This window comes from Oxyura jamaicensis, chromosome 7 (genome assembly GCF_011077185.1).
Source record: "Oxyura jamaicensis isolate SHBP4307 breed ruddy duck chromosome 7, BPBGC_Ojam_1.0, whole genome shotgun sequence".
NCBI classification, from domain to species: domain Eukaryota; kingdom Metazoa; phylum Chordata; class Aves; order Anseriformes; family Anatidae; genus Oxyura; species Oxyura jamaicensis.
Genome location: NC_048899.1, coordinates 3,724,758 through 3,751,327, shown reverse-complemented (window position 1 = coordinate 3,751,327; position 26,570 = coordinate 3,724,758). Strand labels below are relative to the sequence as shown.

The 26,570-nt window shown below is 42.4% G+C and overlaps 2 protein-coding genes across 4 annotated transcripts in view; one reads left to right on the top strand and one right to left on the bottom strand.

Annotated features, from left to right (window-relative positions):
* The window catches only part of GLS (glutaminase), a 55,761-nt gene extending 52,492 nt beyond the window's left edge, over window positions 1-3,269 (top strand). For both annotated transcript variants that reach the window (XM_035330870.1, XM_035330869.1), the window contains one exon: window positions 10-3,269. In XM_035330870.1, the coding sequence (XP_035186761.1) occupies window positions 10-166 (157 nt within the window). In that variant the 3' untranslated portion in view covers window positions 167-3,269. The remainder of the gene's footprint in view (window positions 1-9) is intronic.
* Window positions 3,270-3,985: 716 nt separating this feature from the next.
* STAT1 (signal transducer and activator of transcription 1) lies at window positions 3,986-26,475 on the bottom strand. Of its 2 annotated transcripts, none has more exons than XM_035330863.1 (24): window positions 26,368-26,475; window positions 25,705-25,833; window positions 24,973-25,117; window positions 23,665-23,763; window positions 21,667-21,762; window positions 21,416-21,494; window positions 20,402-20,493; window positions 19,654-19,805; window positions 19,222-19,380; window positions 17,819-17,911; window positions 17,279-17,338; window positions 16,060-16,089; window positions 15,884-15,977; window positions 14,969-15,010; window positions 14,373-14,456; window positions 14,107-14,205; window positions 13,450-13,585; window positions 11,614-11,669; window positions 11,108-11,202; window positions 9,109-9,248; window positions 7,724-7,909; window positions 7,089-7,164; window positions 6,528-6,630; window positions 3,986-5,930 (listed from the first exon to the last, which is right to left on the bottom strand). In XM_035330863.1, the coding sequence occupies exons 1-24, from the start codon at window positions 26,442-26,444 to the stop codon at window positions 5,907-5,909; spliced, it is 2,346 nt and encodes a 781-aa protein (XP_035186754.1). In that variant the 5' UTR covers window positions 26,445-26,475; the 3' UTR covers window positions 3,986-5,906. The 2 variants fall into 2 exon arrangements, with proteins under 2 accessions (XP_035186754.1, XP_035186756.1); XM_035330865.1 differs by having other exon boundaries at window positions 6,555-6,630.
* Window positions 26,476-26,570: the final 95 nt, after the last annotated feature.

The window sequence follows — 26,570 nt, the reverse complement described above, 5'->3', positions numbered from 1 at the left end:
CTCCTCCAGATGGAATAACACTCCTATGGATGAAGCTTTACATTTTGGACACCACGACGTATTTAAAATTCTTCAGGAATATCAGGTCCAATACACGCCGTCAGAGGATTCCAACAACGGAAAGGAGAACCGAACGGTTCATAAAAACCTAGATGGTTTACTATAATAATTCTCAGCTAGATCCTAAGAATCAAATCACTTACCTATTTAATTGTGGTGTACATAAGTAATTGAAGAGCGTGTGTGTTTCTATCTGATAGTGGTATATATTTTACAGAAATCTGTTACTTCAGTGTTATGTTACAGGAGTTTCTATACGCACAGGACAAATCCGATCTCTCAAAACCAACAAAACCAACTAAGAATCTCCCTCCATAATGTGAGCAATATTACCTCATGCTGCATATAATTGATGTACAAAGGTATTTAGCTGTGGCTTTACTGTGCACTACTTAATTTATTTTTGTGTTCTATGTGAACTCGAGTCTGTGGTCAGGAATTTTTTTTTTGCTATATTTTTGTTTCTCTAGCCCTCTGTTTCCAGTATGGCTGAGATGAGCCAGAGTACTGTCAGGTATGAGCGTCAGTGTGGTTTTTCCAAAGCTGAGGATGCTGATGTAGATTTAGGCTGGGTGTGTTAAGTAAGGATCTGCACTTACTTAAAAAAAAGAAAAATAAAATAAAAAAATTCCACACGAGCTTGTTTACATAATATAAATATCAAAAGAGTATATAGGTGATGGTTGTCTATGGTCTTAGGCTTGTTCTCAGAGGTAGTCTTGTCAGGGAATTTGTTTTAAGGTTTGTTTGACCAAATGGCGTAGGAGAATGTGACCTGTAACATCTACCAATGTTTAGTTGTTTTTTTTTTTTTTTTTTTTCCTCCTTAAAGCGTTTCTTTTTTCTAGCCTCCCTCCTCTCTCCCTGTTCAGCTGCTAAAGTACTTCCCCGGTAACAGGGGAAAGCGGGTGCTTCCACTCTATGCAGTCGTGCTCCTTGCAGGTCTATTTGCACTACAGCGAGCCTTGACAAGCTGCAAAACCCCCTTTTGGGCTCATGCTTCGTTCTTGGCAGTTGCACCAGGACCCAGCGAGGGGAATGTAGGCATGCGAAAGGCAAAATACTAAACCAAATACTACAAGAAATTTGACTACATTTAAGCTTAGGATGAGGAACACGGATGGAGTTAAACAGCTTTAAGGAGCATAGAGCCAATCAAAGCATGAGCAGAGCAGGAGATAAGCCAAATTGTGGGAATGTTCTCTTCTTGCACTACCATCAACTAAGGAGCAGGATATTAGTAGGATTACGGGGGTGTAGAACCAGGAGTTCAGCAACAAGAGCACAATCAGGTGATTCCTTTGGTGGTGAACTGTGGCATTTATGGTCGTACTGCTGAAGGCAGCTTGGCAGGTGCTGTCATGGGAAGCGTAGACGCAGATATTTTCTTGTTTGCAGAGCTACCGTGTTAGGACAGTTCCCTATCCCACGTGCAATTGTTTTTACCAACACTGTGGCATAAAACCTCCCAAGTGATGAGTGATTTAAAGAGTTGGACTTTGAGACCCTGCAGTTGTTAGATGTAGATTTTAAGCCAGAATTGTTTAACACAGAGATTTGTGCTTAAGAATAGCATATATAGCTAATTTTATGCTAGCACAAAACATACAAGTCATTAGTAGATCTTGATGTTCAAACTTTGTGTTTAGGCACCAAACTTCTCTTGAAACTGATGCCTGAATTCTTTCCAGATTGGGCCGAGCACTTTATAACGATGACCTGAACCACATTATTTTCCTTTTGCAAGTGGGGAAACTAAGGCATAGAGAGAAGTAACTTCAGAATGACCCAGCAGGTCAGTATAGTTGAGAATAAATCCCGTTGCGTTCCTGTACAGTCCTCTACTCGGTATGCCATGCTGCCTCCTTCGGGAAGGAAAAATCCAAAGGGAAAAGTGCTTGATACTCATCACAAGCAGCGGCTGTCTTCGCGATGATGAATTCTCAGCTGACTCTGAAAGTCTAAAGCCCTGAAATCACCTTTCCAAGCTGGCTGGCGTGGTTATCAAACACTTTTTCTCACGAATCTTACAGCTCTTAAGCTGCATCTTTTTTTCTCCTCTCTGAAGATCAGCTATTTTTCTGAAAGCTTTTAACATCTCTTAACCTCTTCTCTTCACATCCTGTGTCACAGCCACCGTAGTTTTAGTCGATAACGAAATCAAATGGCCTTTGGCTCTTCAATGAGCCGCGTTGGTCACTGAATAGCACAAGGCCTCTCCTCTGCAGCACCCCACACTAAATCCCAAAATGTTTTCTCTGGCAACAGACCTATTAACTCTAGTATAGAGGAGTAGAAGTTTTCAGAGGGACTGTAGTATTCTGTATCTCGATGCTAATATTATTTCCGTTTTTCTATAAAAACCTATCCTTCAGCTTCTCAGAAAAATACCTGATGCAGTTTTTGAACTGAAATTTGCATTGCTCAAGCAGGCATCTTTAAAAGGTAGGCATATTATATACACAAACATACAAAACCTTCAGAAGCGGCATTTTGACTGAGTTAACATAAAGATCATGGCTGTCCCTAAACGTACCGCTTTCCCGAATCATACGGAGTGCTTTTAGCCAGTCTTAGCTTCAGTGCATTTTTGCTGGATAGCGTGAGTATTTTCTCAGTGTGAGGAGATGCGTTATTTTGTAACGTCCCATTAAGCAGCGCAGCTATTTAGACATGGCGTTATTTATAAGTATATGCAGTACATTGATTTGGCTGTTTATCATTCATGATGCTGACGTGTAGATTTCAATGTAAGTAGCTTTTGGTTATCAAATACTGACTTCCTTATGCTCCAAAGAAGATTCCCCACACTTCTGGTTCTGTCATGTATGTTTCTTCTGTATCACAAACTAAATAGTTAAGCTAACTTAATGCTTTGTACTCAGAAATATTGTGATAGTCTTAGCATTAATTAGCCTATCCTTGTGAACAAAACGTATTGTACCGGATTTTTTTGCTTCAGAGCTGGACTATCAGTGACTATACTTCTTGGCAGTGTACTTCTGGTCATTGTAACTGACTAGGCTGATCTTGACTTTTAGATTCTGTATTGTGGGGGAACAGACGGTGATGAATGTACTTCTAGCAGTTTCCCATGAGTGAATCTAAACTTTGAGCTGTACTGGTTCTGAAAATGAAAGCTATTTATTTTAAGAACTAAGATCCAGATAGTGTTGCTTTTTACAGCATAATAAATGGAAATACCAAGATGATGGCGGTGGTGTTTTTTATTGGTTTTCTGTGTGACTGCCATTGAAATACAAGCCTTTGGTCAGGGGGAAGGCTGTCCAAGAAAACCTGCTCTGGTCACTTCCATTGTGCAAAGCTTATAAGAAATAAGAATGAATTAGCTGGTCTAGTTGCTTTTTTTTTTTAATCTACACTTCTAGAGCTCTTACTTCCTTTGCTTTTTGTTGATGCTGAAATTCTTAAATGGATTGGCCATATGACCTCAGAGCTCTAGCCTTCCCTTGCCTATTCCCCAATCCTTCATCTCACCATTTTCTTTTCTTTTAGTTTTCTTCTGGCTGTGTAAAGTAATGTAAAAACCTGAGTCATGAGAAAAGGGATTGTATCACCTGATAGCCACAGAGAAAAACAATGCACCAGTGGGCCAGCTTGACAGATCACAAAGTTCAGCGGTAGCTCAATTATTTTGCCTTTTAACTCAAATGAGAAATTCAAGCAGAACCTATTGAAGTTTGGTTGGGTAAAAAAAATAGTGATCTGCTGTAGGCAATCATAAATTTAACAGCCATATTCTGAGAACTCTAATGCAGATTGGCCTGCAACACTGCAGTAGATTAAAAGCATCTATATTGCCTTAAGTACCGGAGCTGTACCTGCTTAGTTATGAACAAAGAAACTTAAAATGAAATAAACAGTATTGACAGACACAATGTTATTAGAATAGAAATAGCCAAAATCCGTGAAGAAGGATGCTTCCCTTTATTTAAAATGGCAAAATAATATTCCATTGGAAAAAAAATATGCTTTTGGGACTACTGGCCATGTAAAGACGAAGTTATGAATAAGGCTGTTTTAAGTCTCACAAGAAAATTTCATCCTGGTTGATAAAAACTGAAGTTTAAAAATAATGAAAATAGACTGTTGCATATAGAACATTGGTACAAGGTGTAGCTCCAGGGAAAAAAAAAAAGTCTGATCCTACATTACAATAAAGGCTCACATTCAGCTATTCATGCTAAGACTAAAGCATTAGGTCACCAGTTGTTAGCCTCAGTAACCTAGGGTGCCAAAAATAAGACAGTTTAACAATACTTTCCATTTAAGTACATACTTTGCTTGCTCTAGGCCCTTCAAATTTTCTTTCCCTCGAGCTTTTGCAGGGGCACGTTGGTCTTCCTGGGCAGAATACACTGAACTGAACTAGTTAGTTATTTTCAAAGAAGTGGCCAATCAGCGTATCTGAAGGGTTGCAAAGCAGCTCTGCAGTTCCTGAGCTGTGTTGGCCAATGCTGACCTCCCAGGCACTGGGAATGGACAGCAGTAGCGTCAGAAGCTGCACTAGCAACTCTGCCTGAACACGGGGGATCCAGCATCTGTGTTCTGGATTCCTTCGGAGTGGCTGCATGATAATGAGCAGCCTGGACGAATACATGCCCTTAGTCCAAGAGACCCACTGCTTTAAGACAACCTTGCATCTTAACCAAGTTGTTAATTATCTTCAGACATGCTGAAAAACAACTCTGTTCCTCCTCTGACAGAAGCACAATTTTATGCCTTAGGTACAAAAACAGCACATCCTGCTGCTATTACTCAATATAGTTTTTCACTTTCCTGTGCCTTCTCCCTAACTGCAAAATCACTTATCAAAGCTTGTCGAGTCTTCTAGCTATTCAGCAATTAAGTGCCCTGTTTCTTAGTACATGAGAAAATCAAGTTCCATTCCACCTGGCATGTTTTACTGTAAAAGCTACCAGTGACCAGATCGTCACTGTGGTTCATTAAGCACAGCGAGTAAAAACAAGCCCCTTTTTTACTCTAAGAGTAGGTTCTTGTTTTATCTGATAGTGCTGCCAGACAGTATGACTGCAACCGGTAAAGCTTTAGCTTTTTCTTGATTGTATACATTGAGCTGCAAGCTCAGCACGTGCCAATACAGCTTCAAGGGGTTTTTGAAAGTGCTCTTTATGTGAAAGATTGTGCAAAACATCCTACCCAAGAAGGCTCTGCCTTAAGAAACAAGCAAAAATGAAACGTGGATAACATTTTTTGGCTTACGTTTTCCTGCAGAGCAGTATGCCATGCTTGTATAAAAGAAACCTAGGCCAAACTTCAGTATCATACAGGTTCAGTGTGGCATGTATACCTGCGGCACCTTTCTCTGCTCCCCTTTCTGTGATGCAGAAAAAGATTCAAAGCTGTCAAAGTTCTTCAGAAGCAGAAGGTGCAAGTGTTCTGAACAGAGAGCCTCTGCAAAAGAACCGGCTTTCCTCTGAAATCCTTTTATGTACAGCCAACTACTTTAAATGTTACATTTACCAAATTCACTTAAATGCACGTTTCTCCCCCTCACTCTTGTGAGGACCCCTCATTCTTAGCCTTCGCTGTTCCTTTGCCCTGGCACAGTATGCTGTCAATGGGACGTTCCTTAATGAAACTTTAAACAAAAATTGTGCGTATATGGAGCCTACTCGGACTGCTGCTTGTATTCCCACTAGTTAAAAGTTGCTACTGTGGACCTTCAGGTTGAGAAACGTATGCTTTGAATTACCTAGGGCCTTCCCAAAGAATTGGAGTGAAGCTTGTCACCAAGTCACTGGCTGTAGAGCAGGATGCATAAGCTAATCAGCTGGTTAATGATGCAGTCAAAAGCTCAACCTTTAAGTTGAATATGCTGAACACATCTGCAACAAGGAAAGGACATGTCAATTACACAAGCTAAGTAAAGCCCCAGTGCTCTACAGCCTTTGCTGACAACGGAGCACAGTGAGGTCTTCCCCAAATATGCTAAGGTGTGAACCTGGTGCTCAAACTGCTGTGGGGTGGGTGTGGGTGGGAAAGTCGTCCCTTAATTTAGCTTTATTTTTTTTCCCTTTAGTATAACAAAAAGATAATACAGGTCTGTTAACAGGCACTACCTTACGGGTACAGCAGTGCTTCAAAGCGGTGTGCTTTCTCCACCTTCCCTCCCTACCCCCATTGCCACATGAAGGACTACAGCATTATTATTCCTTCCTCCCTCCTGTAAGGGGAAACATTTTGGAAGCTTTGCTTTACTGTTCCTTCACTCCTATCCCCACCGAAAAGTGGAAGCATCAACTTAGAGCAACCAAGTTTAACTCTCAGTTCCCAGTTCCTCTTCACGTATTTGAAGAGAAGCATTTGGAAGTGGTAGCCTGTGTCAACTGGCTGATGTATTTTGGAATGGGGAGGAGAGGAGTGAGGGGAGGAATGCAAGTTTAGCTAAATCTTCCCCCAAAAGGCTGGTTTATGATGTGTACCACAGTGTCAATCTCCGCTGGACCCACCATCCGAGACACCTCATCGAACTCTTCAGGAGACATGGGCAGCAGATTTTCTGGAGACTGGAGTCTGGAAGGGTGGCTAATAGGAAGAAAACAACAGGGATAAAAGGTCAACCTTCACTAAAGAAGTGAGGCACAGCTGGGCTACCGTGGCCGGCTCAGAGTCCAGAAGTTCCACTCAGGGGCTCTCTTGAGAAGAAGGCCTAGCCGAAGAGAAATGTACCATGCTTTGCAAAGCAAGCATGGCTTTCAGTGAACAGGAATACATGGGGGTCTACGTTCTAGTCAAACAAGCCCAGCAAGTGTTTAAGAACTTGCTTTTCATGGAATTTTTAGCTAGTGTGACTGCCTACAACTTTTTTTTGAATGCAAAAAATGTCAATTGTTTCAATGACAGCAGTTCATGAATGTGGCATGATCATACCCTCAGAGAGGAAACATTTGTTAGGGGCACCTTAAATATCATGAAGCCAGGTGAACTACAGCTGAAAAAATATACTCAGTTCCTAGCAATCCAGCATTTACATGGAAACTTACACTTCAGAAACAGAGATTAACTCAGTCTTGATGTAGCCGTTTCCCTTGGGACCGTCCAAATCCATCGGCTCTGGGGCTTTAATGAGAGAAAAAAGAAAAAGCTTGTTTTTTTGTCAGGTTTACCTCCCATTGCCATCTTTTTTGTTCCAAATAAAGCTTGTGACCCTAATAATACACAGGTCTTTCTTGTGCATTTTATAGCGCTATGTTTAATTCATTTCACTTTTAGTCAGATTTTGCTTTTTGCTTTTCCCTCTTGACACTGGGAAACAAAACCTTCCCTACAGCTTCACGTACTGAGACCACACAGTCTCAGTGTAGTGCAAGAGTCAAATATGACTGTCGTGGTTCCAGCTGTTAGTGGGAGCCTACATCTCTACATACATCACAGGCAAACAAAACTGAGTTAGAAGGACAGAGACATTTTTTTGAGCTGATCAGAACTTGCGTTGTTCCTCTTCTTCTTAACCTACTGAAGCTCAGGTGCCTGTTCTTCATCTAAGCAGCACTCAGACATGGGTTAGGCTGCCAAGAGGTTCCACCCAACTGCTGCCCTTTCTTTCTTTGTCACAGGAATTACCCGGTTCCCACCTACCTCAAGAACACACGCTACGCGAACCGTTTATAGCACTCACCCTCCTTAGGCCTGGAGTAGTATTTGCCAAAGGCATTGTCTTTGGGAATATCCGGGTACAGAAATCGCAGTGGATTTTCAGGAATGTTCTCAGCTGCCATCACTTTGTAGTTGCGAATGATATCAGGGAAGGTAACAGCAGAGAGCTCCTTCTTGGTGTATGGTTCTACTGAATGGAACTGGGGCTCTGCAGGTGAGAGAAGAAATGACTCTTAAAGGTGGTTTCAAAGCTTTTTATAACTGTCCAGAAAAGCTGCAGGTCAAGTGAGCAAAAGGCTTACTTGCAAAGTGAGCACACCGGTTTTAAGGGGTAGGCAGGCATGTGGGAGGGACAGCATATAGCGATGGCTGTAGGTGTGTTTTGTGTTCAGAGCGGCAGGGTGACCTGTCCATGGAAACGAAGTGCAGTATTTCACGAACTCATTGAAGCCGTGCTGCCTTACCAACCTTCTGCCAGATGATGAGGCCATTCAAGCTCTATGGCCTATTAGAAACTTTGACCCTAATACACTGCTGGGGCTCTTAGGAAAAATAGAGACACAAAAAGGCTTCCTGGAAGCCCCAGATGCTATCACCCTTCTTTGCTCAGTTTTTGGATGCCTCAGGTATGAAGGCAACAAGGAGAAAGAAAAAAGAGCTGATTCAAGTACATTCAGCACTTTCTCCCCCAGCTGTTACAGGTCTTGGGCTTATCCAAGTTAAATGTCAACAGCTGCAGCATCCTGGCAGCTGTGGTTGATTTAAGCAGTGTGCTAAGGGGAGAACCTTGAGAGGCTTCATGGGAGGTTATATCTTTTTGCAGCTTTAGAGCCTCTAGGCGTCCCTGAAAGGTGGTGAGAGAAGTAGCCTGGCTAATGGTGGTGTCAAGCTGTTTGTCTGACCGTTCCTGGAAGCAGGAGGAAGGAGAACTGCAAAGAAAAGGAGGTAAGTGAATACATGGTTCATCTGGGAAGAACAAGAGAAGGAAGGAACAAATTGGACAGACAATGAGGTAAAGAAAGATGTTCAAGAAAAAAAGTTGCACGCAAGGTGAAGTAGGGCAGAGAACGATAGTCCAGGGGACTGAACGAGGCTGTGCTGAACAATTCCTGGGAGATAAACAGCTGATGGGGAAGGTGATACAGGGCTGGAGAGAGGCACAGATTTGTGTGTGTCTGTACGCAGCCCGGGTGGTTTGTCCTCAACAAACTTGCAGGTCAGAAGCAGTATTGGGGAAGTTTTAGTAGTTCTACTTAACCAATTGTATGGCTTACGAACTGTACCCAGTGGGACTGCTGAGTGGTGTATTGCATTGGTTCTTTGTGTGGAAGAGACAAGTGTAAAGACTAAATGTTCTGATGTAAGCATGTGTTTTGAAGATCAAGGTGTTCTCTGTTTCCAACTTACCATTTTGAGATCCTTCTACCCAAGTAAACGTGATTGCTCCCTCTCTGCTGCTTTCACTGAACCTTAGTAAGAATGTTCCTGGGCTCTGGTCCTTCAATAGAGCACGTTCTTTCTCTTTACTGATGAATCCCATGATGCAGCTGTAATGTCAAAAAGTTGAGTTAGCATCTCAATAAAAAAAATTAGGCTGTGCTGGTCTAGCTAGGAAAAGTAAAAAGCTTTTGTCACTTTAAAGAACTGAAGTATTTAAAGCCTCATAGAAAGCTTTCTCCTGGGAGCAGGTGGGAAGTGAGCAGGGCTGGAGCTGGTCTGTGGAAGCCATGAATCATCTCTGCTCTTCTCATCACTCGTCCTTTTGCTTGATGGCTTATCCAACCATTTTTCTGATCAGCAATATATACACATATATATATATTCTACCAACAGTAGGCTGTGGAGGTAAAAATCAAGTTACATGTATGCAATATGGTCAAATCCTAGATAGTAATTTAAACTTCAAAACTGTATCATGGATCAGTTATTTTTCCTCTTTGGTTGATGAAACAAAGCTTGCTAGCTACCAGATTGCATCCATACATTTGAGTGATTAATTTTATTCCTTGGGCATATTTTCTAGATCACTTGTTAAGCTTGTGTGACTTCTACCCCACAAATACATTATGCTCAGCACGTTATTTGTGTAGGCAAGGAGGCCCATGTGGAAGTAATTTGAAAAAATAAAAAACAGGCTGGCCTGGACAGGTACTGGGAGGGAGTTGTACAAGCCAGAGATAGGTCAGAACTCCGATCAAGCCCTATTTTTTTTTTTTTTTTTTTTAAAAAAAAAAAAGAGAATTTCTTTGCACAGTTAATTCCTCAAAGTACTTTGTTAACAACAACGAAGTTTTGAGAAATAGCTGTGCTTCTGTGTATTGCTAGGGAAAATGCTCTTTTTGCAAAGTCTACTAAATAAGCCTGATTTGGTTTAGAAACTTCAGGTGTCTTATTCTGTCTTCTAAATAGTGTGCTATATGTAACAAATATGGTCTGTGGGTAATAAGTGTACTTTGCGTAACAAGTCTTCTGCCTTCCTATCCCTCACGGATGAGGAAAGGCAAGTGTTCTTGTAGCTGTGATGCTTAGCAATGTGCATCCAAGGGCAGTCTGTGAAGTTGTGTTCCATCCTCGTCATCTGCTTGTGTTGTTTTTGGCAGTGCAACAAGGTTTAGACTGAACTCATGTTGAGCTAGGAGGGAATAATTTGAGGTCTGTTGAATGTACTAAGAGCAAGTCTGCAGACTTGCGGGATGCTCCGTGGCAAGCGAGCTACTAACAGGATTTCATAATGTCTGAGCCTAGCTTAAATGACCAACTAGAATGCACAGTTGTCACTGTGGCCGAACCCATTTCTGGCAGAAGTTACTTCTGAAATCAGCAATACCAGAACTCGAGGTTTGCTAAAACAGTATTAAAGGATAAGTGGAACTCATTTTGAATTGTGCACAGTCGTACTTCTACAGGAAAAGGCTCCTCTCTGGACTGGTATTGCAGATGGAGTCTGGCTGCTGCCACCTACGGGACACTCACCAGTACTGCTTGTCTTAAGATGGATGCTCACTTCATGAATTATACTTTGTCGTACTTTAGTCTTCCCTGACAAACACAAAAGAGGCTCTGTTCTGTGGTGTGGGAAGAACCTACTTATGGTGGAAGAGACTCTACCTAAAGAGGCAGAAAAAAAAACCCCACCACCACAACTGAATATTTAGAGCCCTTCTCTTCTGTGACTTACACAGCACAGCTTGGTTATCCAATGTTTTTTGCTTTAAGCAGTTGCCTCAGTCAAGACTTCCTCACTGCTTAAAAATTGGTTGCCTCAGGATTTTCTGTTTGTGAGTTGCACTTGACTTGATTGCAAGTGTCAGTACAAACAATCTCACAACCTGATCGTGCAATTGTTAACCCAAGTGAAAACTTGGAGGCAATGACCACATCTTTGTTAACTTCATTCAGGTCTTACCCATCGTTCCAGAGACACAGGAGGTGTTTCTTAATTAGCTCCAGAATCCCCTCAATCCACAGCCAAAAAGGGAAATTTTTGTCATTTATATTTTCCTGAAATTCAGAGGTAGGGTGGGGAGAAGAATGGGGAAAATGAAGCATGAGTTTCTCTAAATGGAGAGGAAGCAAGCTCTCAGTCTCAGTGCCATCATCTCCCTGCTCTTGCATGTTTCTCCCCTTTTCTTCTCCACCACCCCCGTATTCTTCTCTTTATGACTTTCTCCTCCTTTCTGTGCCCCTATTAAAGAACAACAGAAACTACTGGGAATGAGTCATGTACTGCATCTTAAGGCAAGAGGCAGTGAGAGAGAGGCTGCCTGACCCTGCAGTACTCACGGATGTGACTGGTTGACTCTTGTGCAACTGACTGTGCTGGTTTAAGAACACAGGAAAGGATCTGGTTCTGGCCTGGGCAAGAATGAATAAATAAATAAAACCCTCTCAGTTTTTAAACTGAGTTCATACCTTGCAGAATCTTGTCCAAGGAATAAGACCATCATGAGATCCTCCGCTTGTTGGCCCTGAACAGAGTAAATGGATACTAGTCATGTTCTGCATGTTCTGTAAGTTACTTAGAGACTGAAAGGAATTAGAGCGGCAAGTTCTGAGTGTTAACTTGCAACTCTTAAGTGGTGGGCTAAGAAAGGAAAGAAATGGAAGGCTACTGCAGGGAGAGCTTGCAGAGGTCCCCTCTGAAGAAGTTCACTGCATGAGACTGACCAAATGTGGCCCCCAGAGTGCAACGCGCACCTTGCCTCATGGGAACTAACTCATTCTGATGTTTTGCACGCTGTACTACACCTAGTATTTACCAGTTAATTCTCTTTTGGAAGCATTTTGCTGTAGATTTTTTTCCAACTCTAAGCTTTTCTGTAGGAGTTGAGCAGACCCTGCAACTTTTTTTCCTGAGATTAAGAACTTTTCTGTTCTCAACTCTGGTGACTTGTAGGCTTTTAACCCAGGAACCCTGACTCCTGGGTCTGCCCCAACCACGGACTCTTCTCATTCTTGTTGTAATTACTCCCTCTCCTTGTTTTAATGTCAGTGTTTAATAATTGCATCAAAACTTCAAAGAAAATCCTATGCCATGACTACAGTAGCTTTGTGGAGCCTGACTGTATTCAGGGCACAATTCTTTCCAATGCAGACCAAGCTATGAATTTCAATAAAGACAGAAATCTTATTTTCCCTCTCATTTCTTTTTCTTTTAAAAACAAATTGGGCTAAGGAAGCTTGTTTCTGATACTGCTAATATGAGAGACCAAGAGATCAATGTTCACATCACAAAAGCAGTAGGTGAGTTGTATCCTGGCGCCCTGTTAGCTTCTGCATCCCCTTGCATTAAAGGATCCTGAATACATAATGTTCAACTTCCTGGATTTTTTTTCAGTGGTGAAATACTTCTAGCTGTAGAGATGAGACTTAAACAGCATCCTTACTGTTACCAGAGCTTGACAAAGATCTAAGTTCTGAAATACAAGGTGACCATAGAAATGTCAGGGGTTGCTTTGTCTTCATTATGATTAATCAGACTAACAAAAATGAGTCTCCTTACAGACTTTTAAAAGGTAACCTATTTAAATTAAGGCAGTTTTTTTTGTCAGATCTAATGTCTCTGGGAAATTAGGGAAAGGGAATTAAAGAGTCTGGAATGTTGTACTCGATACCTAGATTCCCTAAAGCCAAATCCCTTGAAATACAAATGCTTTCTGAAACCTAAGGAATAGGGGAATATACTGAATCAATGGTATTTTTATCCTGGGTCCGCTATGCTAAGTCAGTAGCTGTGATGGGTACCCTTTCTATCAGGCAAATGGACCAGGAGTTTGGAGAACAAAACCCATGGCTGATGATGCTTTTACTAAGGACTTGGGCCTGCGAGACGTTTAGTTTGGCATCTCTTAATAGTTTCATAGTGCCTGCACTTTGGTATGGCAACTCTGTGTATGCAGTATAAATGTTCCCTGTAGCTGAGGACAGGTATATCAATACACGTTTACTATCTATGTTTAGAGCTTCTTCAACAGGCAGAAGTAGCTCCAGCTAGCAATGCCCTGTCGCATGAACTCCTAGGACAGGACTGCAGATTTTTTCATGACCTGACCTTCTTTTGCAAACTATCAAGTGGAAAGCTAGAAAACATTGTATTGCTACACTGTGATATTGTATAAGGGGAGAAAGCTTGAGAGGAAGTGAAAACTTAAAACAGACTGTAGAAAACATGAACTTGCTTCAATTCAAACTGGCCATCTGCTTGTTCAGTGGAACTAAAAGGCTTAAAGTGGTAGAAGTAGACCATACCAAGTAGCTTCTCTCCCAGCATGCTCAATTGATCTGCATTAAGGCCTCTCTTTGTCACAGATGAAAACTGCCAGCTCAGAACTTCAGAAAGCTTAGACCACTTTGCATAAGGTGGATTCAGAAAGAAAGACAAGTTCTAGAATGGAAGGGAAAAATACAACGTACAGTTAGTAAACATTAACTTTGGAATGCCACTTGAATTTATGAAAGCGTAGTGCCTAAACAAATGCAGATGTGAGAATGGATGTCAGCTTGAGACAACCCTCAAAACCAGACTGCTATTCTGATGGGGACTCTTTACCGGGAAGAGCAGTTTCTGGGACTCTGCTCTGGGTAGGTCTTCTCCCAGTGGGTCAGATTCCCAGATCACAGGGTTTGCATTTTTGAACATTGATTTGACTTCTCACTGTGTGTACCGAATACAATAAATAATTTCCCTTTGTGGGTTCCAAACACTGCCTGTTGGGGGTAGGGTCAGTAAGTCATTTTGCCTCCCCCTCCTTGCCCAAAAGTGCTTAGCAGTCATTTGCAGGGCAAAAATGTAGCAGCCACTTGCATGCAACTGATTCTTAAAATCTACATTAATACAATTTCAGGAACTGTGGAAGCTCACCTTTTTGCACAGAGAGCTAGAAAGGTTTTTTGGTTTGCAAATACCTTGGGGTCAGTAGACAGCATGTTGAACCATAAGATGGAAGCCCATCCGCTTGGAAGCTGGCTCACGTTTGAGATCACAACAATGGGAAGGGACGTGGTCTAAAAAGGACACAGGAAGGAAGTATGTCAGACTGTCCTGTATCCCTGCTGAAGTCCTTTATAGTACCCACAAACCTGTTTCCATCTTAATTCCCTGCTTGCACCATCTTAATTGTCATCATAAGTGACAGAGGAAGCTAATTCCATCTCTTTCATTTAAGACATACCTCAAGGTCTATTACTAAGCCAGGCTGGCACAGCTGTGTCTCAAAACTCAGGGAGTGAAGTTCTTCTGTTACGATGAGAGGACCCTTTGAAGAAGGAAAAATTAAGAAAACCTTTCAGGGACTGAAAAAATATTTCAGGGACTGAAAATTGCTCGAGGGGAAGGGATTTATTATGGGAAAAACCCTTTTCTCTGAAGTTGCTTGCTTTGGAATGCTCCTTGCTCTGGACTTGACAGATGGTTTACAGGCCACAGTTAAGTGATAATGCTAACTTCCTAAAACTGCATGTTATAATGGGTACTTTCTAAGCATCTCTCCTTTTTGGCTGCTACCACAAGCCACAGAAAGATTTCTAATTGCTGGAAAGTCCTGTTAAAGCTAGATGCCAATAAGGGAGAGTTGAGAGGGATCATTCTGGCAGTAGTTCTCATTTGCAGACATCACCTACGTAGGTAACTTCTTAGAAACGCTGAACTCTACTGGTAGTCTGTCTCCTGTGTGTTTCTTTGTGGGGCTGAGTGGAGCATTGTCTTAAATGTTTGAATGTCATCTTGGTATTGTGCAAAAGCTTTATGAACAAGGTTAGTGTTGCATACCTCATTCGTTCTGCTTCCTGCGTTTTTCTGTTCTTTCAGTTGCTGCAAACAACAGAAGCAAAGCTGTCACTCATTTACCTCTTTCACAACTGAAAACAGTAGTGGATGCAAATCCTTGTGTGCTGTAGTTGCTCAGCTGCATGTAAACTTGCTGCACCAGTGTCTGATCCTATTTGTTTCCAAGTTGTGAAAGTGAACGCATTATAATGTATACTACTCTTTTATAAGGCATTGAGCCGTGAAAGCAGGTACTGTGTCTTTATACAAGAGGCCTTATAGCAACAGAAGCAGTATGAAATCAGGAAGGATCAGATAAAATACTGGTTTATCAAAAGTACACCTCTGCATTGAACAAAACTTTGGACACTAGTAGTGTCCCTTCTGGACAATGAAGGGGAGACTTCCATGTTATCAGGTTCAAGACTTGCATTTTTTTTTCCTTTCCTGTTTAATGATGAAACCAATCTGATTTATCTCGTAATCTGCAAATCAGGTGTTTTATAGTCCCCTGAAGGCACTGAATTTCTTGTAGCTGCTCCCTCTTAGATAATTTTCCTCTTTCAATGCCAAATATCTTTAAATTACTCTATGCTTTTCTGTCTATGGTCCCTCCCCTGAAAAGCCCAAAATAGTTCTTCTGGCTTCTTTCTCCTACTCCCCCAACATACAGGATAAGCTGTATGGCAGCAAATACTTGTCATTGAAAGAGGGCCAGAAAGGCAATCAGCAATAAGCATTTCAGCTGAAACAGGCCAAAGATTTTGAAGAGAGATGTTTGTTCACAGTTCCTTTTTTTTTTTTTTTTTACGAAAGTAAATGCTGACTTCAATAATAAAAGCAAATTGTCTGCTTCCTACCACGCCCTCTGCTCACACAATTAAATGGATGTGTCAATAAAAGAAAAAAATCCCCTACCAAATGCCTGAACTCTGCTGCTAGACTTCCATTAGTAGATTCTTCCATGTTCATTACTTTTGTGTTTGTTCCCAGAATATTAAATTTCCTGAACCTTCACAAAGAAAAAAGAATTAGAGGTCTGAAATCCATTGAAAGAACCCAACGTTAGTATATCAAACTGTGATGCCACATACCCTTTGACTGAGTTCTTCTCGCTTACATCTCTGTCAAAAAAAAAGAAAAAGGAAAGATAAAATCATCTAAAGATTCTGCCACAGACACAGCAAATCTATTTTTTAAAAGCTGACTGAACTGACAAAATGGTTCTGTGAAATCTGTTGTGCAACAGAGTCACTTGGTTCAAGCAGTCAAAACAAACATTGCCTTACACGTTGCCTTTTTACTAAGGTTCACGCTTTTTTTTTTTTAATACGTGCCTAGGTTTTAACTCTTGCTCTGAAGTGAGTTATTACACTTTCTTTAAATCTGCTGTCAAACCGTATCACTTCTTAAAGAAATCAAGGCATCAATTCAATCAGTTCTCCCACCACTAACAATTTTACTGGGTTGCATTATCTGGTACACTTCTCAAAGCCTCTGCCTCCAAGTAAGAATTTATTTTCTTTTCATTCACTCCATGCTAGTTTTTGGACCCTAGAGCTGTTTCAAGTGAGAAGAATGGCCCCTGAAGACTCAAATAGGAAGAGAAATTCCTTTTGTGCCTTTACAGCCACCGTTGTGACTTTGGAGAGTCCGTTACGCTTCCACGCCCTTAAAGCAAGTGTTAAATTCACCCAAACTATGTTGTTTATAAAGAGCTGAGCTTGCTTGTGAAAGTTCAGGTAGAAGCCTGCATTGATTACTCTAAGATCTCACTAGCTGAAAACATGTTAAAGGAAGAAAGTTTATACCTCTAATGCAAGACAGCTTTAGGATTGCCAGATTCCTCACCATGGGCTATCCAAAACACATGAATTCTAAAGACAACTGAAAAGTAGGAACGCTGTATGTGCCCGGAAACAGTTGGATTCTACACTTTCATCTCTGCTTTCTGCGCTAGCACAAGTGAAAACTCCACAGCAGAGAGAAGTGGTCCAGCAGCGCACATGCTGACCAAGTGCTGTTCTGTGCCCAGACTGATTTAGCAGTAGTGAGCTCTCCTCAGCACACATGAACATGGCTGGCTGTAAGAACTTGAGTCCTTCTGTCCTTTGTGACATGCCCCAAAACTGGAGAGAAAGGCTTACACCAAGGGTGCAGGGGAGAAAAAGGAAGGATATAATACCCTGTTGTGATGGAGAACCAGCCTGCTCCTGGCCTACTCCAACATGTAATATTGCTGCCTTCTGGATTTCTGAACATGATGGCCTGCTTAGCATTCTCATAGAGAAGAATGAGAAAAATACAACATACTTATCAAACAAAACTTTCACTTTCAGGTTGTAGTTCAGTTCCTGCAATTTCACCAGCAATCTGGAAAGAAATTAAAAGCAAATAAATGACTGAACTACAAAAGACAGCTTCTCCGCTATAGCGCTTCTTATCGCAGGTATATTTGGTATACAGCTCAGGAATATGTACGGGCCCCAAGCTTGCTCTGTACAAGGTAACGTGCAGCGAAAGATAAATGAGTAGTATCTGTAGAACTGATCCCAGTTCCAGCTTTAGAGGAAAAGTAGATTGGCAAATGATTTACGTTGCATGGAAAATATAGTCTGCACGTATCTGATCTGCTATCTGGTTGCATTTCTCAGACACCCAGTTGTCACCATGCCTGGAAAAGGGTAAAACCTGAGTGCAAGTTAAGCTTTGATAGAAAATATCCCCCTGCCACTTGGCACTTTGCTCATCCCCTTGACCCTTTGGCTACTGTGTAATGTGTGCACTCCTCCCAGCTGTAGGAAGCCAACAAAATGAAAGGCTTACTGCAAAAGAAGAAGGGGGAAAACATACCTGAGCTTCACAGTGAACTGTACGCCTGTCTTAAGGACTAATGGCCTCTGAGGGTGGGTTGGCATGCAAGGCTGTCTCTCTACCACGAAGGAGCTATGGAAAGAATAGATTAAAGGCAAATTGATTTATCAGAGTTTTCTTTAAGGTATATGAAGCTACATACAAAACAAATTTCAAAAGAATGGTGATTTACAAGTAGTACTGCACACTAATTCATTCTGTTTCAATGGATATAGAGTTCTGTGTCGCTTTCTTTTGCTTGTTTCAGCAGGCCTAGGAATGTTTAAAGCGTAAAGTGACTTTGTGAGCCGTCCATGCATTTAGGAAACACAGCCCTTAGGTAGGATGCAGTGCTATCTCAGACTTCCCTGAAATCAAACTGTGTGTAAACACTGATGCAACTCTCAATCCAAATGAGGAGTGTTGCTTCACTTGCTATTCTCAGCTTGCTAAATTCTTATCCTTAGTGTTGTAACACACACCCAAGAGCTAGATAAACTATCTGGGGATTCAGTGAGGGCTAGCTGCCACCACACAGCAAATTCCTGAGGCTAACGTGGACTGATGCACCCCAAACTGTTGCTGTTGTAGGTGCCTTCTGTAGACACAAACCCTGAAGTGTTTCTATTAGCAAGTCCTAGGCGGGGGGGGGGAGATGTTTCCCTCCACTGTACTTGCACATGAGATAACTAACAGCAGCTGGACTAACACAGCTCTTCCTTGTTGCTGTTCACTTCACTGAAAAGCAATACCCGTTTCCTCCAATTGAAAGCTAGTGGTCGAGGCACTGAATAGGACTTTGGAAACCTGAGTCTCAGCCCCCGTACAGGGGGTTACATCTAAGGCCCTGCTCTTATCTGCTAGTTTCAAGTCTTCTGCAGCATGAATTGTCACCTACTGTATGTCACGGAATAGGACTTGGATCTTCCATGTAGCATCTACCAACTACAGTAACTTGCATCACAGAGGGTAGAGCTGGCCTCCCTATGTTGGAGACAGACAAGATGCATCCAGAGACAAAGGGATGGAGAATCTAGTGTGTATTTATCTTGGGCATAGCTTGGTGGGGCTGGATTTGTGTGTCCAGTTACGTGAGGTGGCTTGCAGGGCTGCAGCTAAAAGCAAGAAATGGATTGACAGATGAGGAGCTTGATTTTGTAATTAATGCATGTTGTAGCAGGCTCCTGCTGACTTAAAGGTGACAGGTCACAAACCCTTTCCACAGGCCTAAACCTGTGAAAAGATGAAACAGAATTAATCTCAAAAAATGGTTACTTAATGTTTGTAACAAACAGGAAAACCTCAGAAAATGCAAAGTTAGAGTGCCTGAAATCCTGAGCACACAGAAGGGAAGATTCCATCCATTCATTCACAGTTGCAAAAAGACCCTTCTTGTCCGTTACCTCTGGATAAGCTGTTTGAAAAGACTGTGTGTTCGGTCCTGCAGAACTTGTTTGTTTTTTGTGATGGGATCGGGGTCATAAGTAAGCTTCTGCTCCAGTTCCTCAAGCTTTTTGAGCTGCTGACGAACTTGCTGCAGGCTTTCAGCAACAACAGTGAACCTACAATGACAGGGTGCCATTACTTTTAGCGCGGTTTTTGTATTGTAATTATGCTGAGACACCAGCAATCTAACTGTCTCTAAGGAGTCCACAGTGCACAAAGAACACTTCTGCATTGGAAATGTGGTGAAGTAAAAAATCAGTGACATGCAGTTACGCTGTGACAGAATGAAAGCGCCTAACATAAATAATCGGTGTATTTGACAGATCTGGGTGCTCCTTCGTAATGCAATTCAAGTGTTTGGCCAACCCAGTCCTTGTCTGGAGACTTACCAGTTCTGTAGCTGGTCAAGGCAGGCATTGGGTGGGCCTCCAATACATGCAGTCTGTTGCCTGTGTTTCCACTCCACCAGCTCCTCATTAATAAGAGCACTCTGTGTGTGCTCTGTGGTGTTCAACAGCTGTATTATCTTGTTCACCACTTCCTATAGGGAATGTTAAATTACCCTGTTTATTAAAAATCTTTAATACAAAAAAAAGCTAAGTGCTGTTTTAGCTAATGCTGTGTCTTGTAAAACTTTGCAAGGACCTCAGAGTAATAGTTTCTACCAGCAGAGGATGTTTCCCATAACATCTACTTCTTTTTAGATGGAGTATTTGCTAGATAAAGTGGAAAAACCATGTATATTCAGTATTCTAAAGAGCCAGTGTCCCAAGCGTGTATTTGGGACCACCCAGTGCTTGCTGGAGACTTCAGCACTGCAATAAGTGAGCAGCACGCTTAACCAAAAGATAGCTGTAAATATCTTAATTGTTTTTTCCTCAAATATATGATTGATACCGCGTTAATTCCTCTCGTTCTTGTAGTTTTACCTAACAGTTTGATAAAGAAAGGTTGCTAGAAGAGAAATATAACTGCTTAGTGATATTCTGGATTTCCAGGAAGGATTGAGAGAACAAAATCCAGCTTGAAGTGAGAGCAGAAAAAAATTGCTATGATTTGATATGTCAACCTGATGAAAACGAACATGCATTCAAAATAAAGGGCTGTTGCCTTCTGAAAAGAAAACTAACACACTACCTTTCTCTTGATGTCAAGTAATAAGAACATCTTCTTGAGATTCATCTGTTCTTTCTTATATTCCTCCTGTGACACACCATTGGGCTCGTGCTCTGTAAAAATAAGTCCAAACTGTGAAGCTGAGACTAAAGGATGGCAGCAGGCCTTATGAGAACAGAGAAGTAAGCAGGGGGTGAGGGAAACCACTGATGAAGAGACCTACATGGCTAATGTCAACTGAAGTGTATCTGTGAAGCTTAAGGGAGGAAATATTTGGGCCTTCTAGATTTTTTTTCCCCTTTTCTCCCTTTTGAAAGGACTCTCCGCTTAAAGCATCAATGCAAGGCAAAGTATCTGATATGAGTTTGCTTTTGATGCCATTATTTTAAGTGGGGTTCTTCTTTACATTGTGTAGGCGCTGATTTTTTTTCTCATGCTGACTTCAGACATGAATCACTGATGTTACCTAACCTGGGAACTAAAGTTAACTCTTACTTCAAGGAAGAATATTTACAGCCTTCTGAAAGAAGCCCATGCTGATAGCTCCCATACAGCGGCCCCACTGAGCTTGAGTTAGAGGCTCCCATCCACTTGTAGAAGTGCACCAACTACAAAGACCAAGACTATGGCTCAGGGTAGTATAGTCAGCCCTCTTCTAAGGGCTAATCAACTGTAAATTTGTGTTGGAAACTGAAGGGTCTTTTGTTCGTTTGTTTTGAAACAAAGTCAAAAAGATCTATAGAATGAACCCTGTGTGGTCACAGAGTCTATAGTGTTTGCTACTTCTAGGGGCAAATAGAAGTCAAGGACAAAGGAGTGCAGCGTTAGCAAAAAAAAAAAAGTTCTCTTCTAAAATCAGATGAAGAGAATCCATTTCGGGGATTTTAGGTTTCAGCATAAAGCAGAACTGATGAGGGAGGGACGTGATCAGTAAGTCTGGCTGCATATCATGTAGTTTAGCTTCCTGACATAAGACAGCAGAGTTTACTCTTATGAACAGCATGCAATAAGGCACGTCCTTGATAAATTACTCACCTCTGTTCTGCAAGGTTTTACATTTAAAGTCATATTCATCTTGCACATCCTCTAATGTCTTGATGTCTTGTTCCACATCCTATGAAGTGTAAATGAAGGTGGCCACAATTACTCGATGTTTTCACATGACAGAGTTTAAAACCTTATTTCTACTTGTCACTTTGAAAAGCCTTTTATGCACTGAAAGCTTTTCAATGTGTGTGAATTGATAAAAACTGCTTTAAATACAGCTGTAATCATACTATACTTACTATAACACTGTTTTTTACAGCCTTAACTTTTGCGTCAAGTTCCTTCTGTTTGTCCAGCATCCCAACCACGGTGTTCTGTACGCTCCCCACTTCCATCTGAGGGAGGCAAGTAGAACAATACCAGAAATCAAATCTGAGTGAACCAAGAGTAGAGGGATTGTTTTTTTGTTAATGCTAGTTAGTGGCTTTTGTTAACAAACAGCCTCACAAAGCATTACTTATTCTCATTAGCCATAGCAAGGTTTTATATAAAAGAGTTCAAGTGAATTTGCAAGAACAGGGAGGATTAAGAAATTCCTTTTGTGTGGTGATGCTGCATTTTTCATTATACCAATAAAAAGCCATAACCACTGTTTTCTTTGCACAAATCCATTCTCCTATTTTGCTTATTTTCATGCATTTTTCTAAATATATTCCAAGAAAACAACAGTAATGAAGGCTGGATCACATATATGTTAAATGTTAGATTCATCCATTCAGGATTCCCATGGGGAGAAAAAGGCTAAGAGGGAGAGCAAGGTAGCTTGGTGTAGAGGCCAATGGTGTAGAGACCTCTTATCCAATTTATTTTTCCTACAGGACAGTAAAATAAATTTTTAGATCTCAGTATAGCTCCTTTGAAAGCTGGAAGCTTTCATTTAGGAAGTTTATAGTATGACTTCACTCAGCAAGAATTGCAGGAACCTGAAAGACAGGATTTTTGTTCCACGTGTAACTACTACCATAGAATGGCTTGGGTTGGAAGGGACCTTAAAGATCATCTAGCTCCAACCCCCCAAATCCAATCTAATACTATGTGCATTAAAAATGTATTGTTCTTCCAACGCAGGACAGTCAGGTACGCAGTGTTGCCCTAAGCTGAGGTCATCTAGAGAATTTATCTCTAAACTGGTAAAGGTTCCCCATCATTTAATCAGGCCACCAGGGCAATCTGAGCATACCCTAATATAGGGGGTGTCTTTGTTTTTTATGATGCTTATAATTATGCTTGGTTTGGGAAATGAAAACCTTTATTAGAAATGAAAACTTATTAGAAAGCAGAGGTAGGGCATGGTGTTTTACATAGTGCCAATGGTAAGTACAGGAAGATTTGTTTCTTTCTGATTATTTGGACCATCTGGCATGCTAGAAAGGCAGTTCACGCTTTTTTGTCATAAGCCAGAAAAGAAACTGACAGCTGTACTACAGCTACAAGGTATTTGGGAGTGGCTTTGCCAGAGTGGCTTTTTAGAGAAGCTATTTTGGACACAGTTGCATTAGGCACATTGTTGAAAGCCAATACCCCAATGTTCTCTAAAGCTTGCTGTAAAGGCAAGTATTGCAGTACTGGAACTTGAACGTGCTTGGTTAGTCATCACTCCCTTACTACATAAGGGGATTACATCTAGCTACACAGCCTGCACGACTTTCCCTACTGCAGAAGTTTATTGCAATACAGTTCTTGGAAAGGAAAACGTGACATGCATCCTCAGAACCGATGAGGAAGGCAGAAACATATGGCTTTACCTATGGTTCAGAAGGAGGAAATGAGACTTTTATTTTATTTAAAATACTATACTTGAAGGTAACTGGGCAGGGAGAATGTAGCATCACTTTCAAAGAAAACCACCAAAGCTCAGCTGGTCAGTACAGAGTACATTGGGAGTAAAATGCAGAAGAAAAAAAGCTAGAATCTTGAAGAAATAAGCGCAACTGACTAAATAGAAATAGTGCTTGATTTAAAAAAAAAAAAAGAAAAAACTGATGAACACATACCACAGAGGAATTAAAAATAATTTACCTTTTACGTTACCCAAGGAATTAAGTTCTGTCCCTTTCCCCTCTGAATACTTCATACAGCTCAAACTAACTGGTACATACCAGCGTTTACTCTTCCATCGTTAAAAATCGTGTTCTTAGGCAAAGAAGAAACAGCTCTTTCGGTCTTTTTCCACTCTCTGTCCCAAATAATAGGAAAGGGCAGATAGGACTGCACTAGACATCCCAAGACTAACTTACCTGATTAGATAGCTGGGCACTGTTCAGTATTTTCCTTTCTTCTTTCAAACAGTTGTAGATGATCATTGCCATGTGTATTGGGTCTTCTTGGAAGTTATCCTGCCATTAGAGACAGGCTATTGTTAAAGTTCATAGATGTAATCTCTTGTCTTCCTTTAAACCAACTGGCAAAAAGTTTGTGACTTTAAGCCCTGGGGCACTGGTCATTGTTTGCTCCAAGACTACATGGAGTGCAACTGCTGCAAATAGCTCAGAGAAGGGTTTTCTCTGCCTATTATTTCTCTGTTAGCTTACAAAGAGACTGTGGGACTTGCCTCCAGCCCTTCTCCATTGTTTTGCACCCTTACTGGAAGAAGGCAGAAAATACACTGTAGTCCTAGAGACAGCTTCTCTTCTTGAGAGCCACCCTTCCATTCCTTAGAGCTGGAGCTGCTGGCTTTGAAGGGCTGGTCAAGCTTGATGGGCGCAGCTCTTGCTCAAGGATGTAAAGGGGAGAGGTTTGCTGCCTCTTAGGAACAAAGACAAGGCTGGATACAAATTCAGTCTTTCTGCTTGACACGCGTACCAAGTTCAAACATTCTCTAGGCTGAGTACTGCCTAGGGAGTTGCTGAGCTGTCCCAGCCCTCTTGACTGAGAGGCTGGTCCTGTTCTCAGAAAACACTCCCCCAGGCACCGACCTGTGGTGAGTATAAGCTAAGTGTGTGGGAAATCAGATGTGGAGGAGGTGACTGTGGAAGATCCTCTGGCACAGAGCCCTGCAGGGAGGAGGGGATGACTGGCTAAGGAAACTAAGTCCACAATGAGTATGTTCTGCAGTTCCCCCACTACCAATCACTCGGTCCTTTTCTTTGCTGGTAATGATACATGCGTAGAACCGTTGTCTAACGACAGGTCCCCCGCTATGTGTTGTGATCCTGTAGCTCTATGGAAAGGATTTCTTCCACTGTGTTTGTTCTGCATCTTCTTTTGACTTGTTAGGACACCAAAGAAACTAACTGGGAAAGGCATGGGGTAAGTGAATGACATCCATGTAGGTGCTCCAAATACATGTAGTCAACAACACCTTACTAACTTCACTTTCTGTTTCTACAGCTCTCAAACTGTAACCGTACTCTTACTGAAACTAACTTTCTAGCTGTAGCCAATTTAAAACCGAGAATAGGAATGTTTGAATTCTGAATACTTAAGTTCAGGGTTCTCAAATACTTTGTGAAAAGTCCCTCCCGGCAGGGTAGTGGGCTTAGAGACATCCAATCGCAGTAATGAAGCCACTCAAACAAATACACAGGCACACGTCCCAGGCATACCTGAAGGTTACGCTTGCTTTTCCTTATGTTGTGTTGCAGCAGAAAGTTGTTTTCTATCAAAAATCGACTAAACTGATCATCGAGCTGTGACAGCAGGTCATGGAACAGCACCGTAGCAAAAGAGACGTTGTTGGCCGCATGTTCCCTAGAATGATTTAAGGCATGCTTGTGTTGAAAATACTTCCAGCATTCAAGAAACGTGTGCAGGACTATTTTACTATTAACCCCCCAGTTCCAGTTGTAATACAGGTGAGCAGTAAGAATTACCTTCAAATGTAAGCCACTCTTATTCTCTCACCTTCTATTTCACTTTCCTCAACAGAACTGTTCCCTTTCCTCTGTGCAACTTCATTTACCTGTTCCATGCATGTCAGGAAGCTAAAAGTGACCCTGACACACGTGCACATTGTTCTACAGTTCCAGAAAGATGCTCCACAGAAGCTTTGGGAAAAGTACAAAGCACGTGACTAGCAAGAGCCTGAGCTGCCAAAGAAACTGATCTGTCTTAAAACAACTGCCCTTGTTAGGGACTAAAGGGGACTATGAGATGCTACATGTTGCTCTAAATAGGCTACGTTCCTGACCCTCTTTGGGTCCCTCAGCTACCGAAATGTCCTACCAGCAAAGGTTTCCCTGGCAGCTTGCTTCCCCAGCACACGCGGAGGTACAGGCAGCAGCACAAGACAAGAACCCTTCTCGTTGCATAACCCCGAGGTCATTTTCTGTGCTTACCAGTCCTGGTTTTCCAGCCACTGGGCCAGGTACTGCCTGATTTCCATGGGAAAGCTGTCATCGTATAGCTGGTGGACTTGCTCCAAGAACTTGGAGTCAAGTTGCTGCAGCTGGTACCACTGAGTCATGCTGGGGAGGGGGGAGAAAATCAGCGTAAATGGTTAATATTTGAGCTGAATAGGCAAAAACTTAGCCTTTCAGTAAAAATGAAGGTGTAGGAAGGTGTTTCTGGCCAACAGAAGCATGTTTTGTATGATGACGCTTTGGTACTGGCTTTGTTTTAATTAAAATAGCATTTTAAAAGAATCGCAAATCGAGGCTCTCGCTGCCTTATTCGACGCAAAATCCTGCGGGCCGGCCGTGAGGTTCGGCCCTGTGGCTGCAGCAGAGGGGCAGGACAAGACCCGCCTCGGGGGAGCGCGCAGGGCGGTGAGGCGAAGCCCCGCTGAGGCGGCTCCGGAGAGCAGGGCGCGGAGGAGGACTTTGCCCGGCGGCCGGGAGCCGAGGCGGGGTGCTCCGGGCTGCGGGCAGGCGGGGGAAGCCCTGGCTCGGCGGTGAGCCGGGCCGCGACCCGACCCCATCTCCCCGTGCCCGAGAGCGCCGGGGGAGGGCAGGGCGGGGGCCGTTAGCGGCCGTTAACGGCCGTCGGGGGCGCGCACTTACCCGTCGGACGAGGCGGCCCCGCGGCTCCGCTCGCGCCCGCCGCCCGCGCCCACAAATAGCCGCCGGGCCGCGGCCATGGGGGCTCGCCGCGGGGCCAATGGGAGCCCGGCCCCCGCCGCTCGGGCCAATGGGCGCGCGCGGCGGCGCTCGGAGGCCCCGCCTCCTTCCCCTCTCCTTCCTCGTTGGAAGCGGGGGGGGGTTAG

Bases quoted from the DNA above. Each gene is read 5' to 3' on its own strand.
- STAT1 (XM_035330863.1), bottom strand. From the start codon at position 26,444: ATGGCCGCGGCCCGGCGGCTATTTGTGGGCGCGGGCGGCGGGCGCGAG. The intron at 25,118-25,704 runs GTAAGCACAGAA...AAATCATTCTAG, and splicing joins TGGCTGGAAAACCAGGACTG to GGAACATGCGGCCAACAACG. The intron at 19,806-20,401 runs GTAGTGTGTTAG...CATTCCCTATAG, and splicing joins TACTTGACATCAAGAGAAAG to GAAGTGGTGAACAAGATAAT.